Source organism: Lepidochelys kempii, chromosome 2, assembly GCF_965140285.1.
Source record: "Lepidochelys kempii isolate rLepKem1 chromosome 2, rLepKem1.hap1, whole genome shotgun sequence".
In the NCBI taxonomy this organism is placed as follows: Eukaryota; Metazoa; Chordata; order Testudines; family Cheloniidae; genus Lepidochelys; species Lepidochelys kempii.
Genome location: NC_136381.1, coordinates 70,752,796 through 70,769,006, shown reverse-complemented (window position 1 = coordinate 70,769,006; position 16,211 = coordinate 70,752,796). Strand labels below are relative to the sequence as shown.

At 41.1% G+C, this 16,211-nt stretch overlaps 1 protein-coding gene across 13 annotated transcripts in view; it reads right to left on the bottom strand.

The window, feature by feature from the left end:
* Positions 1–16,211, bottom strand: part of RB1CC1 (RB1 inducible coiled-coil 1) — a 169,115-nt gene that overhangs the window by 57,397 nt on the left and 95,507 nt on the right. For 11 of the 13 annotated variants that reach the window (XR_012157216.2, XM_073331179.1, XM_073331180.1 and 8 more), the window contains one exon: positions 11,770–13,670. Coding sequence is in view for 10 of the 13 variants with exons in the window: in XM_073331179.1 (XP_073187280.1) it covers positions 11,770–13,670 (1,901 nt within the window). In the remaining 3 variants the exon portion in view is untranslated. Of the gene's footprint in view, positions 1–5,838; positions 5,973–10,041; positions 10,229–11,769; positions 13,671–16,211 lie in introns of all 13 variants that reach the window. The other 2 variants (XR_012157218.1, XR_012157217.1) reach the window with 2 other exon arrangements.

Sequence of the window (16,211 nt, the reverse complement as noted above, 5' to 3'; positions counted from 1 at the left end):
TTTCCTGATCCTATTTTCATAGTCCCATAGTTCCTATATGATTTGTATGATTTACTTTTGAAAACCTGTGCTTGCTCCTTGATCTGCATGGTTTTCCCAAATTTCTCTCCTTAAGCCTTTATCAACAGTCTCCTGTCCCAGCAACTTACCATAATTACAGTCTTCTCGTTCCTGAAAAAAACCCAGATATTGCAGCATTGCTGGTTGCCTGGAAGCATGCCAATGTCTAACCTAAGTCATATTTTTCCAAAAAAACAACACCAATCTATTGTACGTAATTGATAAAACTAAAATAAGACCCCAGGCCTTAGTTTAATTTCAAGGTACAAGGGTATACATACTATATCTTTCATCCACCCTGTTGTTACGTAACAATTATAATACAACATTTTATAGTCACAGGCTGTCTTTGTCTTGCTTCTGTTAGGTTTGGTGTTCTGGCTCTGGGGAGTTTTTCTGAATTGGCTCCAGCATCACCAGTCTTACCTTGTGTCCAAATTCTTTGATAGCCTTATTGGTCCTTCAACTCTCTCTTTTTTCTGCTCTAATTCAGAAGTAGTAGGTCCAGGCATGTGGAGAACTGCTACATGTTATGGCCATGCACAGTTTCCCAAAGTTTCTTGTCCAATTACTGATTTTCTTCTCTTTATCTAGATCCTGTCTGAACATCTTTGGATTTATTCATCTTATTCTGACCCTGTTTTCGTTCCTATGCTGACCATGGGAGCAGAAAAGCATCCAACAGGGAGTCTGTCAATCCTCCGAATCGAGCAGAAAACATGGCATTTTCTGTTCTGCCTGGATGTGAACAGGTGCACCTGGGCAGTTCCCCACCTCTGGAAGATGAAGCTGACCACTTCCGGATGGAGAGACCACTCGTGACGAGATGAGAAGGTCCTGCTGAGGTGATCTGCCAACGTGTTCCAGGCCCCAGGGAGGTGTGTGGCTATGAGATGGATGCCATGCTGTATGTCTACAGTAGTTCCAGAGCCTGAGGGTTTCCTGGCGAAGTGCAGACAATCTGGCTTTGCCCTGATTGTTGATATAGAACATAGCTGCTGTATTCTCTTCAGGACCTGGACCACCCTGTTTTTTAAGTGAGGTAGGAAGGCTTGTCAGGCCAGGTGAATCATTCTGAGCTCCCTGACGTTGGAGGTGTAGGGAGCAATCATAACTCGACCAATGACCTTGCATGCTGAGATCGCCCAGGTGGGCTCCCCACCCTAGGTCCAAGGCATCGGAGACAAGGGTCACTGACTGAGACGGAGCCACAAAGGAAACTCCCTCCTATACTGATGCAGGACTCTGCCACCGGGTGAGTGATAACAGTACATGATCCGTGACCCTGACCACACAGTCCATGCTGTGTGTGTTGGAAGACGTAGACCGATGCCAGCCATGCCTGCAGAGGACTGTGGCGGAGCCTCACGTGCCAGACCACATAAGTGCAGGCTGCCATGTGGGCGAACAAATGCAGGCACGTGTGAGCGGTGGTAAGAGGGTGGGTTTGCATGTACGAGATGAGGTCTGCCATGGCTTGAACCCGAGCCTTGGAGAGGAAGGCTCTGGCCTGAGTAGAGTTTTTCTCATTTATTAACAGCCCCAGGTCATGACAGGTGGAACAAACCAGATAAAGATGCTGCTGCACCTGATCCCAGGATCAACCCTTTATAAGCCAGTCATTGAGGAATGGGTAAATCTGAACAACACTGGTGCAACGCACTTTGTGAACGCTCTTGGGGCTGATGAGAGACCGAATGGCAATACCATGAACTGGAGATGGCGGTGGCCCAGCATAAAATGAAGGAAGCACCTGTGCCCTGATAAAATGGAAATACGCATCCTTCAAGTCGAGTGTGGCAAACCAGTCTCCTGGAACCAAGGACGGGATGATGGAGGCCAGGGAAACCAGCAAAATGTCAACTTTTTGAGAGGCTTGTTGAGATGACGTAGGTCCAAAATGGGTCTGAGGCCCCTTTTGCTTTAGGGATTAGGAAGCAGTGGGAGTAGAACCCCCTTCCTTTCATGTCTTGAGGGACCTCCTCCACTGCCCCTAGGCACAGGAGATTCTCGACTCTTGGGATGAGGAGTTGCCTGAAGAGGGACGGGGAAGGGAGGTGGGTGGGAGGATCAGCCACGAACTGTAGGGTGTAACCTGAGGATATTACTTGGAGCACCCAACAGTCCAAGGTCAGCCGAGACCAGGACAAACAGAAGGGGCAGAGGCAGTTGAGAAAAGAGTGGGAGGGTGGATCCTGGGAGGTGACTGGGGCGTCGTCCTCAAGTGCACCCTCAAAACGACTGCTTCTGGCCTCCTTGGTTCCTGGAAGGGCCAGGCTGAGCAGATGAACGGGAAGATGATGGGTGTCACCGCTTAGAACCCTAGTCTCTATCCTTTCTGCTGTAGGTGCCCAGCTGGGGAGTCTCCCAAGACCTAAACTATGGAGGTGGTGGAGAGAAAGGGCAGAACGGCTTCCTGGCCTGCTGAATATGGAGGCCCAAGGAGCGGAGAGTGGCACGGGAGCCTTTAAGGCCATGAAAAACAAGGAGTCCGGTTGCACCTTAAAAACTAACAGATGTTAGGCCATAGTGTCTCGAGTCTGTGAGCTGGGAGAAGAAACCCGCCCCTTCAAATGGTAGCCCTTATAGTCGCCTGCATCTCCTGGGATAACCCAGAGGACTGCAAGAGCTGCGCCTCAAAGCCACTGAAGCCATCTGAAGGTCCCCCTTGCCACCACTGTGACTTCATCCACTAAAGCTGCGAATTCCTTTGCTTGGTCCTGCGGAAGGGCCTCCTTGAATTTGTTAAGGGTGTCCCACAGGTTAAAACTGTACCCGGCCTAACAGGGTTAGACATCCGAAATTGCAGGCTTGCCATCAAATAAATCTTTCTGCCAAATAAGTCCAGTCTCTTGGCATTTTTACTTTTCTGTGTGCCACTGACTTGGCCCTGCCTGTCCCTAACAGCAGACATGGCCAGTGACGCCGCTGAAGAGTGTGCATACAGATACTCTAACCCTTTCGCAGGGATTTAATATTTCTTTTCTGCCTTCTTAGAAGTAGGTGGCATCAAAGACAGGGTCTGCCACTGCGATTTGGCAATCTTAAGGACTCCTGGGTGGACAGACAGTGCGACCTGGGCCTAGAGGACGATATAATGTTAAAGATGTCTTCAGACTCCTCTGCAGCCTCCTCAGTTTTTAAGTTCAAGTTGGTAGCCACCCTTTTAAGGAGGGTCTGGTGTGTCTTGAAGTAATCAGGGTGGGGGATGCCCAGTTGGGAAGGATCCGCCACCGCTTCATCTGGAAATGACGACGATGATTACACCACTGGGGGAGGGGCACGTTCCCCTTCCTTCTCCAGGGATGGCTTCTTAGGTATTGGAGTCTGATGCACTGCCCCAGTGTCAAATTCGGTACCGTGTTTCGATTCTGGTGCCGGCGATGCCAGAGATGGTTTGTTCGAGGTGGCCAGGGAGGACTGGTGGGAATATGGGCACACCGCATGGGTTCCAGTACAGCCATTGAGTGGGCTACTGTCCTGCTGCAATGCTGGTGGTGCAGGGTGCTGCACCAGCTTTGCTGGTCGGCAGCAAATCATCCCTCCTTGGCGGGGGGCTGAACTCCCAGTTTGAGACCAACCATTGCCCTTCTGGTGACAAAGGCAGAGCCTTTGAGGCCTGAGTCTGCAGGATAACCCTGGCCGACAACAGGCAAGGATCTGTGCCTGCCCAACTAGTGGTACTGGGGGGATGGAGACCTGTGCTGAGACAGGGAGTGATCACGTCCCAATGGAGACAGACATCTGTGAGACCGTCTGGGTGAGGATGACATGCGCTGTGGAGACGTTTGATGGGAAACTCACTGGTACCGGTGGCACAGGAGAACAGTGCCTCGATTCCAGTATCCCGTGTCTCATGGGGGAGAGTGGGGCATGAGGGACCTGGGTCTTCTGACCAGAGTCGCGATGCCAGGGTCCTAAGGCACGGAGATAGGGACGTACGCCTGCGGTCTGGGGACTGAGCGCACTCCACTGCCCTATAGGGCAGGCCTATGATCAGCTTGCACTTAAGTGTTGGACCTTAGCCGAGTCTGGCACCTGGCACGCTGTCTGCGGTGCTGGTTGGCCTGCTTGTTCTTTGGCCACCAGGAAAGCCTGGGTTGGGCACATGGCCTGACATACATAATTTGCCCAAGGCCACCATCCCTTCTGGTGCCAGGGTGGGATCCGAGTGGGAGCAATCCGACACCGGATGAAGTGCAGCCTCCATGAAGAGGGCCCTCAAGTGAATATCCCGCTCCTTCTGGGTTCTAGGGCGAAAGTTCTTATAGATTCTGCACTTGTCCTTTATATGGGACTCCTCCAAGCACTTCAAACAACTGTGGTGGGGTCACTCAGACATCGGCCTGTTGCATGATGAGAATGGTTTGAAGCCAGGAGAGCAGGGCATTCCCCGCTCCAGGGCGAAGTCCCAGCTGGGACTCTAACTACCAAACTAACCTAACACTTAACTTAATGGCTAACTAAGTACCGACAAACTATATACAAAGACAGACAATGGGCTGTGAAGAACTGCTAACGTTCTTGCAATGCAAGACAAGGTGCTCCGACCAACCATCACAGGAGGTAAGAAGGAAGTGAGAGGGCACTGGGTCAGCAGCACCTAATATACCCACGCATGAGGGCAGCCCTTTTTTTAGTCTGTATTGTTACAGACACACTTGCTGACATCTATTTTGAAATAATTTACCAAAGTAACTGAAACTGATTATACTGTATTATTTTGACAAATAAGATATGCAGAATTTTAAAATACTATGTGCAGATTGGGGGGGGGGGCACAGAATTGCCTCGAGTATAATCTATAATTATACTTTGCACTCAATTTTAAAATTGCCAAAAAAAGCTTATTTAATTCTTTAAAAAGTCTTAATGGAATCAAAATGTTCTACATATTAGAAAGACTGTTACAAGGAAGCCTGGAATCTGCCTGGATCAGCATGTGAAAGCAGAGAATTTTGGCAAGTTTTCCTAGTGGATAGTCCTAAACCTGGAAATATAACTGATGAAAAATGTCTGGTCTCTGTTTCCACCTCTGGAAGCAGATGAAAATCCAGTATGAGGATTGTTGAGTGAGGACAGGATAGAAAAGTAGATTTATACTTTTGATTAATAAAATCTGAAAACTTCTGCTCCATCCATAACTATATATAACACTGAATCATAATAAAGTCCCAAATCTCTCAAGATTTTATATATGTGAAGAACAGGCATCAGCTGTGGTAAACAACAATGAACTAAGATGATGTGTGCCTGTCATAAACAAAAAGTTTTCCTCAGAAAAAGGGCTTCTCAGGGATACTACTGAAAGCTTGCACAGTTCCATCTCAGAGACTTCAATTCTATCACCTGTAATATCATAAATTCTAACATCCACTCTTCAGAAACATGGCTATTCACTGCTAGCCCTGGGCAGAAGCATGCATTGTAATTAAAAAGCTATTTTCAAATATTGTTACATTTTATTGATGATGATGAGTGCTTCAGATATTGATCTTTCAGACTGCTATGTTTTGTAAAATGACTGGGTTTTATTTTAAGTATGTACTATACGCAATTTCTCTTTGGTTAAGTCATGGGGTTTATGGTTCATTCTCCTCCTCTTCCGCCCCCTCCATATTCTTAAGTATCTTCATAATTTAGTAATTTGGCTTTCATGGCACTGTTCTTGTTCTCCTACTTATCTGACTACCACTAAGAATCTCCCCTAGCAGTCCCTTGTATTCCCTTTGCCCCCTTCCTGATGGGGTCGAACAAGCCTCTGTTGTAAGTTGATACCTGTTCTTTGGGCATCTTAGTCCTATATGACAGTGCGCAGACACAGATTTAACCATTATCTCTGCGCTGACCACTTCCAAATGTGCTTCACTCTTGGCCTCCCTCTTTTTGTCCAGTCCTGTATATCATTATGTCTGAAACATATCAATGGAAGGTATGTCATCAGCTCTAACCGTAATACAAATAAAGAATTTGGGTTTAGTCATCTTTCTTCCTAAACACTCTTCACTTCCTCAATTCAAATCTACCCTCCATTGCCAATATTCACAATCTGGAGTCATTCTCCCTACACCTCTACACCTTTCAAAATCTTCCTGCATCAATGTCCATATCTGGAAAATAATTACAGAAACTTGTCTCCTATTACATACCCTACCATGCTAGGCATGATGCTCAGTTTCTGTGCATCTCTCCAAGCACATCTGAGGTTACTTCTTCAACTCCCATCTCTGTGCCTAGCATATCTTTTATGCAAATTCCTTCACATTCTCAAACTGCACTTGTGTTATTTTCTTTGCAACCAAAGCAATAGCGGCCAGTGAGCAGAAGAAGCTGATTAGTTGCGTTTCTCAGTTACTAATGCTGGAATCAACAAGAGAGTTCTTTTAGATTTACAACCTTTATTTAAGCAACTGATAATAGGAACTATTGAATTCATTTCCCCCTTCCTCCTCCTTTCCTTACAGACCTATGACCTCATTCATTATCAACTATAATGGTATATCAAATAAACCTGAGATTCGAAGCGTAACAACAAGCCTAAAACTAATGCAGTTTGAGAAAAAAAAACTAGATTTGATTACCTTTATTAAATAATCAAAATTACAATCCCTTTATATAAAACAGACAATATGCACTTTTAAAAATCATTGCAACTTTTGTACAAGACATTAAAAGTTTCAGACTTTACAGTATACTAACTTGTAAATTTGCTTGCTCTTTCACTTTTGTTCTTGTACTTTACTCATTCTAAAAGAACTTTCCAATAAAAGGCTTCAACACAATGCATAAAAAAAACTTTACCCACTGAGTACATTTCTGTGTCTGAAAGATGAAGCAAGCCAATATTACTTATTTCCATTTTGCCATTGACTTTAATGGGATTGGAACTGGGCCTAAAGTTGAACATAGTTAATAAGTGTGAAAGCACACAACTCCTTTAATCTAAAAAGTATATACCTTTAAAAGTTGTACATTATTCTTTGAAAATATGGTGCTTAGACCAACATTTAAATATGCACTGTTTGCAAAGCTAGATTATTAAAAAAACATAACTCTTTAGGCCCTACACAAACAAAACAATGTACATATAATATCACAGCCAATATTGCATACTCTGCTTTGTGTACATGCAGAAGCTTGTGTAAGTGTTGCTTTCCTCTTTTTTTCCCCATCACACATCTATGTAATTCAGAAGGGATGGATTAATGAGCTAGAAACCGGATTTGAAATATCTAGACTTCCTTGAACAAGTTTAAATCATGCAACAATCAACTCAACTCTTCATTTGTGAAGGGAATTTATTTATTAAAGTGCAGTATACAGCGTGGGCATATTTGGGATGAGACCTTACAAACAAGGACCTTTCTGTTTTACATGAGCACAAAAGATTCCATTACACGATTCATAATGGGCAGAGAAACTGCTCTATTTGCAAAACTTTCCCCATCCTGGATATTTCTGCAGCATACTCTACACCAGAGGTGGGCAAACTACGGCCTGCGGGACCATCCTGCCCGGGTCCTGAGCTCCTGGCCCAGGAGGCTCGCCCCCGGCCCCTCCCCCGCTCTTCCCCCTCCCCCGCAGTCACGTCACCGTGCGGGCAGCAGGGCGCCAAGCTCCTGCCGCTCTGATCAGCATGGTAAGGGGGTGGCGGAGGCACGCGTGGCGGGGGGTGGGTTGAGTAGAGGGTCCCGGGGGGGGGGGGGGGGGGGAGTCAGGGGCGGAGGGTCGAGGGGCAGAGGTTCTGGGGTGGTCAGAGAACAGGGGGGGTTGGATAGGGTGTGGGAGTCCCGGGGGGCCTGTCAGGGGGCGGGGGTGTGGATAGATCGGGGCAGTCAGGGTACAGGGAGCGGGGGGGCGAGGGGGTTGGATAGGGGGTGAGAAGTGGGAGGGGGCGGATAGGGAGCGGGGGCCAGACTTTTTGGAGGACACAGCCTTCCCTACCTGGTCCTGCATACAGTTTTGCACCCCGATGTGGCCCTCGGGCCAAAAAGTTTGCCCATCCCTGCTCTACACTATGTGTTGCTTTTTTATTCACGGACTAAGAAAACACAGAAAGGGAAAGGTTTACCATGCTGCCCTGTTAATGTGCTTCAATGATGTTCTATAGAGACCACCAATAGACATTTGAAGTTAGACTTGGTATGATGACTGAATTATCTTTCACCTTTCTAAGATGGCCAACATGGGTGCCAATTAGAGTTAAATTTTGGAGGAGTTAAATTTCTTGTGTGGAGAAAAAACCCTATCCACGAAGGACAGAATCATTGTACATATTGGCTTCTGTCCAGATATTAGTTGCTTTTGTCTATTTGTCATTACTCCACAGTCAAGAAATGAACTAGTGATCTTTTAATGACATTTTCCATATCCTATTCATCTCCTGAGTCATCCAGTCACACAGAAGAATCCATTAAAAGACCTCATATCAGTGTTTATGACTACATTAAGGGCTTGTCTATACAGGAAGTTAGTGCACAGCAAACTAAGGTGTGAATTTACTGTACACTTGCTAGTCTGATTAAGTCCCCATGTGGGCACACTGTGCATTAAAAATGCCTTGAACGGTTTAGTTTATTACACTTTAAAGAGTATTTAGCTAAAGCACACAAAGGCACTTTTAGTGCATAGTAAGTGCACACATGGGGAATTAGTGTGAAATAGCTTGTGCACTGTAAATTTATATCTTATCTTGCTGCTCACTAACTTCTCCATGTAGACAAGACCTAACACTTCTGGGAAATTTCCCACTATAGCAATTTTATGATATGAACAGGTGTACACATGCCCCATAACTGCCAGAGAAAGCTTCCTATTTGTCACTGGTAATAGCTTTTTCAAGTCCCGTTTTAATGGAAACTTGTCTAATATAGATAGCTTGCAGTAAAGTTTGCCAAATAATTTCTATTATAAAGATCCTCCAATAAAAAAAAACTTCAAAAACAGACTCCAACGAGAAACTGCAGAATTGGAATTAATTTGCAAACTGGACACCATTAAATTAGGCTTGAATAAAGACTGGGAGTGGATGGGTCATTACATCAAATAAGAACTATTTCCCCATGCTTATTTTTTCCCCTGCTTGTCAACTGTTTGAAATGGGCCATCCTGATTATCACTACAAAATTTTTTTTTCCTTCTGTTGGTAATAGCCCACCTTAATTGATTAGTCTCATTACAGTTGTTATGGCAACACCCATTTTTTTCATGTTCTCTGTGTATATCTATCTTCCTACTGTATTTTCCACTGCATGCATCTGATGAAGTGGGTTTTAGCCCATGAAAGCTTATGCCCAAATAAATTTGTTAGTCTCTAAGGTGCCACAAGTCCTCCTCAGTTTTTTTGTTTTTAATTGATTATATCTTTGCCCAACTAACTGCCTGGCTGAATTTTTCTATGCTGGGTGTCTGCCTCAGGCTGAATGGTTTTTTTTTTTTTTGGAAAGTTTCAGTTCTCCTAGTTCAGCCATGTCCAAGCAAAATTAGGGATGACATTCTTTTGCTTATATTAATTCCTACAGTTATTTCACTAAGAAGCTCTACCAACTCCTTGCCCTGGGAGCAAGAATATGATATTTGGCAGAGTGTAACACTAATATCCAGGATGTTCCTTTTGCCACCCTCGTGAAAATGCACCCTAATTTGACAATGTCATAAGCATCTGGAAAACTGCTTGTGACTTAGTACTCAGTAGAGCAGTGGCTCTCAACCTTTCCAGACTACTGTACCTCCTTCAGGAGTCTGATTTGTCTTGCATATTCCAAAGTTATACCTCTCTTAAAAAGAACTTGCTTACAAAATCAGACATAAAAATACAGAAGTGTACACTATTACTGAAGAAACTGCTTACTTTCTCATTTTTACCATATAATTATAAAATGAATCAATCAATTGGAATATAAATATTTCACTTACATTTTACTGTATAGAATATAGAGCAGAACAAACAAGTCATTGTATGAAATTTTAATTTGTACTGACTTTGCTAGTGCTTTTTATGTAGCTTGTTGTAAAACTAGGCAAATATCTAGATGAACTGATGTACCCCCGGAAGACTTCTGGGTACCCTCAGCGGTATGCTTACTCCTGGTTGAGAACCACTGTAGTAGAGGATTGTTACCTCTTCAGTACACATCACCCATTCTGAGCACTGAATGAGGCAGGGGTGCTATGGAAAAAATAGTATGTGATCATGTAATTAAAGACTACCATAGTGTATAAACAGGCTGAATTAAAGTTGCATTGAATTAAAGAGTACATGACTGTATAAACTTAACCTTTTAATGTACATTTTTTGTATGTAGTACTGACAATAGAGATTTCACCATACAAACGATAGTGTTAAAATCAAACTGATGTGGATAAAACTAGTATTTAAATCAAATTTCACCTTTTTAAAATTTTGTACTGCAAACGTATAATATTTTTGAATTCTACATTTCAAGAAAAAACAGTAATTTTAGAACTCTATCATACTCACTGACATTTAAAAAGAAAAGAAAGATCTCATTTAAATTTGTATCCAGATCTTGGGCCACATTGTTTTTCTTCTGAGCTCTGTCTATTTCATTGGTATTTCATAATCTCAATTTACTCCCCAAGCCCATTTGTCTGTTTTATCTACCTACCATATCATCAAATCTAGACTGAAAACTCAGAGACTGCTTCTCTTACTCATCTGTACTATACCGAGCACAATGAGATCTTTTATTGGGGCTACTAAGTGCTAACAATATAAATAACAATATGCCCTCTGTTATATTTATGTGACTATGGAAGTAAAGGACGTTTGCACAGCACTTAAAAACATTTGATCTTCTTTCTCTGTAAACATAATGAAATCCTGGTTGCCACACTCACACTTCCTTTCAGAGGCATAAGATGATATATTTCATGTAAGTTATCATGGAACAGTTGCTGGCAAGTGGCAGGTTTATCTGCTGCCAGCAAATGAGTGGTTGGTTGCCAAAAAAGGAATATGGTTTCTTAAAGCAGCTTTTATGTACCATAACAATATACTCGCTTCTGAAATGTCCATTGTACCATGGACCAGCACCATAACTAGATATTTGCAGAGTGTGTACCCTGAAATAATGTGGATGATGTACAATCTACATAGAACCAACCCTGAGTTACTCAGATTTTTTTTTTTAATAGATGTCTTTTTTTTTCGGACAAGATGGCGAGAAGATAATATTGCACACCCCAAGTGAAAGGATAAAAAGGTTTGATGTTAAAATAATGAATCTACCAAACTCTGCTTGTGCTTAGGATCTCTGTGTGATAGTTTTCAGTAGTTTATGAAGTTGAAATTCAAAAGCCCTATTTTTTTAAAACATTTAAAAATATGTTTCAAACCTTAAGATTAATTAGACACTGACTTTTTTAAAAGCTTGTATTAAACGTGGTTTTAAATCCACTATTCATTTTAAAGTTCTTTCCAGAGTGTTAAGGAACAGTAATGTAACTTAGCTCTACAAAATATTGAGTTAATTCATTAATTTAGAGTCCACTGATGCAAAAAAACGTTACCATCTATGAATCTTAACAGTTTGAAACTCTAAGTCAAAATAGTTAAACTGCATCATAAATGTCTAGGAACCAAGGTGGTATATTGTAGACTACCTTGTAAATGCAGTACACCACAAAAATTGTTGAATTATCTTATTTTTAGATCACTAACAAAGTACAACTTAATTCTTACAGTACCTCTGATTTACTTGCATCTCAAGTAGTTGTATTTTTTCCAAGAGTTCTTTTTCAACAGCTTTCCTCTGTAATTCAAACTCTTTAAGGGTCATTCGTATTGCATCCTCTTTTTCAATATTGAGCCTTTGAACAAGTAGTTTTCTTTCCTGTTCCTGGTTAGTTATTAACAGTTCTTTTTCCTCCTCAAGATTATGAATAAGATGTTCAAATTTGTCCTTCTGTTCAGACACAGCCAATTTTTCCTCTTTTTGCTTTTCTAGGGCATTCGCTTCCACTTCTAATTTACTCTGTAGTTCTATTATTTGTTCTTTGAGACTTTTTTCTACTTCAAAAGCTTTTTGATGTAAAGAGGTTACTTTGTTTAATTCAATTTTAAGTACATTTGTTTCTTCTTCATGTCTGTCCACTAATTCTGAAATACACTGATCTTTCTCAATTGTCATTAAAGTTCTTAGCTCTACTAGGCCCACTTGATATTCATCATTATTAACTTGTATCTTATGGTTTAAGTTATCTAACTCCTTTCTTAAATTTTCAGTTTCCTTATCAATAAAGGACTTTAGGATCTCTTGTTGCTGAGTTCTGCTTTCTTCCAACAACATCTTCATTTCATCGGTTTCTGTTTCCTTCAGTGCAAGTTCAACTTCTAATTTGCACCTCAAGTCAAACAGATCAGAAACTTTGAGTTTTAACTCCTCTATCTGTTGCTCCTTATCTTGGACAACTGCTGCATGAGATTCCTGCATTTGTTCGAATCTCTGCTGGTTTTCTTTTTCTAACTTATCTAAACAATCCTTGTGCTCAGCTATTAGTTTCTCAAATTCCTGAGTATGCCTGATTTGTAGATTGTTTTCCAATTCTTTAAGGTGACTTTGCTCCAAACTCTGAAGCTCTGCCCTCAAAAGATGAATTTTTTCATCATTTTCAATATGAAGCTTTTTCAAATCTTCCAATACCATCTCACGTGACTGTCTCAGTTCTTTAATTTCACAATTCTGATTCTTCATTTGGCCTTCCAATACAAGTAATTTCCTATCTTTCTCATTCTGCAGACAAACAACGGCTTCTTTTTCATTCTTCACCATCGCAAATTCATTATCTTTATTTTGCAAAACTTCTTCAAGACCTATTAAGTCTCCCGTTAACTTTTTAATCTTTTTTTTGTTTTCTTCAACGTCTCCTAGCAATGTATCAATTCTAGTTTCATACTCACTTTTCAAAGATTGCAATTCTTTTTGATGTTTATCTTTCAGTGTTTTTTCAAGTGAAAATTTTACTTTTTGTATAATATTCCTTATTTCTACTGATGTACATTTTAAAGAATTTGAAAAGTCACACTGTTCTTTTTGTACAAATGTTCTAAAGTGACAAAGGTCTTCTTTTATGTTTCTTAAATTAAACTGTGATTCCTGGGCAACAACTCTACACTTCTCCATACGAACATTTAGAGAATCCTCCTTTACACAAATATTTGTGTCTTGCATACGTCTACTGTCTATTGCATTGATAACTGAAGAATAGAGGGACTCCACCATCATTTCTGGACTTTGTGGATCACTTACAATATGAGGAGATGATGGATTTTCCTCTATTACAAACTCATTCACTGCTGACATAAAGTCCGACTCTGGACTTTCTGCTAGTGAATCCAAGTCCAAAGACCCTTGCTTAAGGGCTTGCTCTAAGTTTGGATGAGCGATTGTTTCAAAATCAAATGTATGAGCATCAATGCTGTCTGGAGACAATTCATCTAATGGAGCTGGGGGACACACAGGTGGACACAAGGGACCCTGAAGACTGAGTGATGGAGGAGTTCTAGAAGAGGTAGCAATTGTGGTTCCTTTAGCACTTTCCATCCTTGGTGTAGTAGCAGATTGTGGTGATGCTTGACTACTGGAGATCTGCAAGTATAAAATTTAAACCAAAGCTTTACAAACTGAATGATAAATACATTAATTTTAAGATTTAGCTACAACTTGGCAATATCATAACAAATAAAGTAACCCGAGCACTAGAAAGTGTCACAATCATTATACATATAACTTTTCAAAAATGGACGCTAAAAAGTTAAGGAAATGTAAACTCAAATGGTTTTGACAATTTCAGCGTCTTCCTTGAAATCTTCAGTTAGCAAGTGTGTTGTGTGTGCAACATTAACTATATGTATACCAAAATTTACTATAATTACTGTGATTGTGAAGTATATGTAGTGTAATTTAAGGACTGTAATGTAATTTTATATACTGTACAAACATCTGAAAGTGATAGCAGTTGCCAAAAAATGCTAGGAGCCAGGAAATTAAAGAAAACCATCACATATTTGATATGAAAATTAATTATCTTTGCTACTGTGCTTTGTTTTCTAAAACTGTATGAACTTGCTTTTCTGAAAGTATTACTTAATGAAAAAAGTTGACTTCTGATTTACACTATAATAATATGAATAATAGGATGCAAAATTAAGATCTAGATGAAGAGAAAAATATGTCTAATGAAGGCTTCTCTCTGCACACAATTCCCTTTCTTCTTTTTAATCAACTGTTAAAACATTTTATAATAAAGTACATTTTTAGTATTTCAACAAAAATATAAGATTTCCCAACATATTTATAAAATGTTCTTGATGCAGTAAAACTCATCCACAGTAATACAGACATCGAAGGCAAATCAGGTTTCTCCTCTTTTTCACAGACGCAGAAAGATGCAACAACAGGGGCCTTCAATAGATAGCACAGAGAAGGGCACAGAAGAATGAAAAATAGCCTACCTGATGATTTTCTTTCTCAAACTAACCCTCCCCCATTTGGGCCACACCTCTCTTCCTATAAATACTGGAGAAAGTTCAGACTTGGTTAGGGAGCTCCAGAATTTGGCCATACCCCTTCTTTAAAACACTGAGGGCCAGATTAACCAGCCCATTAGATCCATGTTCTGCTGCCAGAATAGTACAAAGCAGACAAAGCTGGCTCACTCAACTTTCTGGAACTTTCCCTTGTGAAGTAAACTGAACCAAGGGGTCTTGGCAAATTTTTTATTTACTCCAGAGGATCCAAGGGCAGTCTCATTTCAAGTCTCAAGTGCTGGACAGATTCTTGAATTAGAAAGTGAATCTTATCCCAGTGGGGTAGAATAAGCCACCCAGTCTTGAACCTTTCTCTGATAAAGCAAGGGTTAATGGGCTATGATTATCTAGGTTATGTAATGTAAAGCAATTTCTGATACTAATGTAAAGAAATTTGCATGTCTCAGTGCAGTTTTCAGCTTCTGAATCACAAAATTCCCATCACTACTAGAGCTGAATGAATAATTGATTTGTTGGTTCACTAGCAATTCTGAAAAATTGTGGGGGGAAATTGGATCAGGTTGAACCATAAAAAAAAAAAATCCAATAAAAATGCAGTGAATTCAAAAAATCTGTTTTATTTGCCCCACTACCTGTGATGTGGGAGACCAGAGTTCAGTTCCTCCCTCTGCCTGATGTGGAGAACGACTATGAACTGCTACTGTGAATGACAATGAAGTCATTGGGCCAGAGAGAGAGAGCGTGAGAATGACACTACAGCCTGCTGCTTAGGGTATTCTCCTAGGATGTGGGAGACCAAGTTCAAGCTCCTGATCCAATGACTAAATTATCCACAATGGAACAGCCTGATACATCAGAATATCCCAAAGCCCAGTGGCTAGGGCCAACTCCTGTAACATAGATGACCCAAGTTCAAATGCTTTCTCCACATCAAGCAGAAGGGGAAGTCAAACCTAGGTCTTCCACATGCCAGGTGAGTGTTCTAATCCCTGGGCTTAAAGTTATAAGGAAGGTTTCCTCCACCTCCTCATGCCACTCAAGGCCAAAAGAGTATTTTTTTTTTATTATTTTGGTCAAAACTACTGGACAGATTCATGTCTAATTTGTGAACAGGTTTGGGTCAACCAAAAATGCATTTTTCGGAGAAGCTATTCATCTGATACATTTTGCCCAACTTAAAACATTACAATTAGCTATAACTAGCAAGCTTTTTTTCAGTCTCAGCAAAGCAGGCAAGGACTGAATGAACAGAGACTAAGTTAGCTCCCCCTAGGTCAAGGCTGAGCCACAATGGCAGAGTGTAGGCTTTTTCTTTTGTGGATACCTAGAGAACTTTATTCTCCAGGACTAGCAACTGTCAAACACTAAATTCACACTCATGATTTACTTGATTATTTAGAGGTTTTCCAGTGCTGTCACTCCGAGGACTATGTTACTTATCAGTCTATGTATATTCCAAAATAATTTTCTGGAATATACCTTTTATTTCCTAAATACTACTGACAGAAAGAGTGGTACAATTTTCAAGCAGGCCAAGTTTGAACCTCAGAATCACAAATAAAACTTAAAACATTCATTTAAACAAGCATAAAAATCAGGACAAATAAAATGTAGATGATTTTGCTCTGTACTGAGTCTG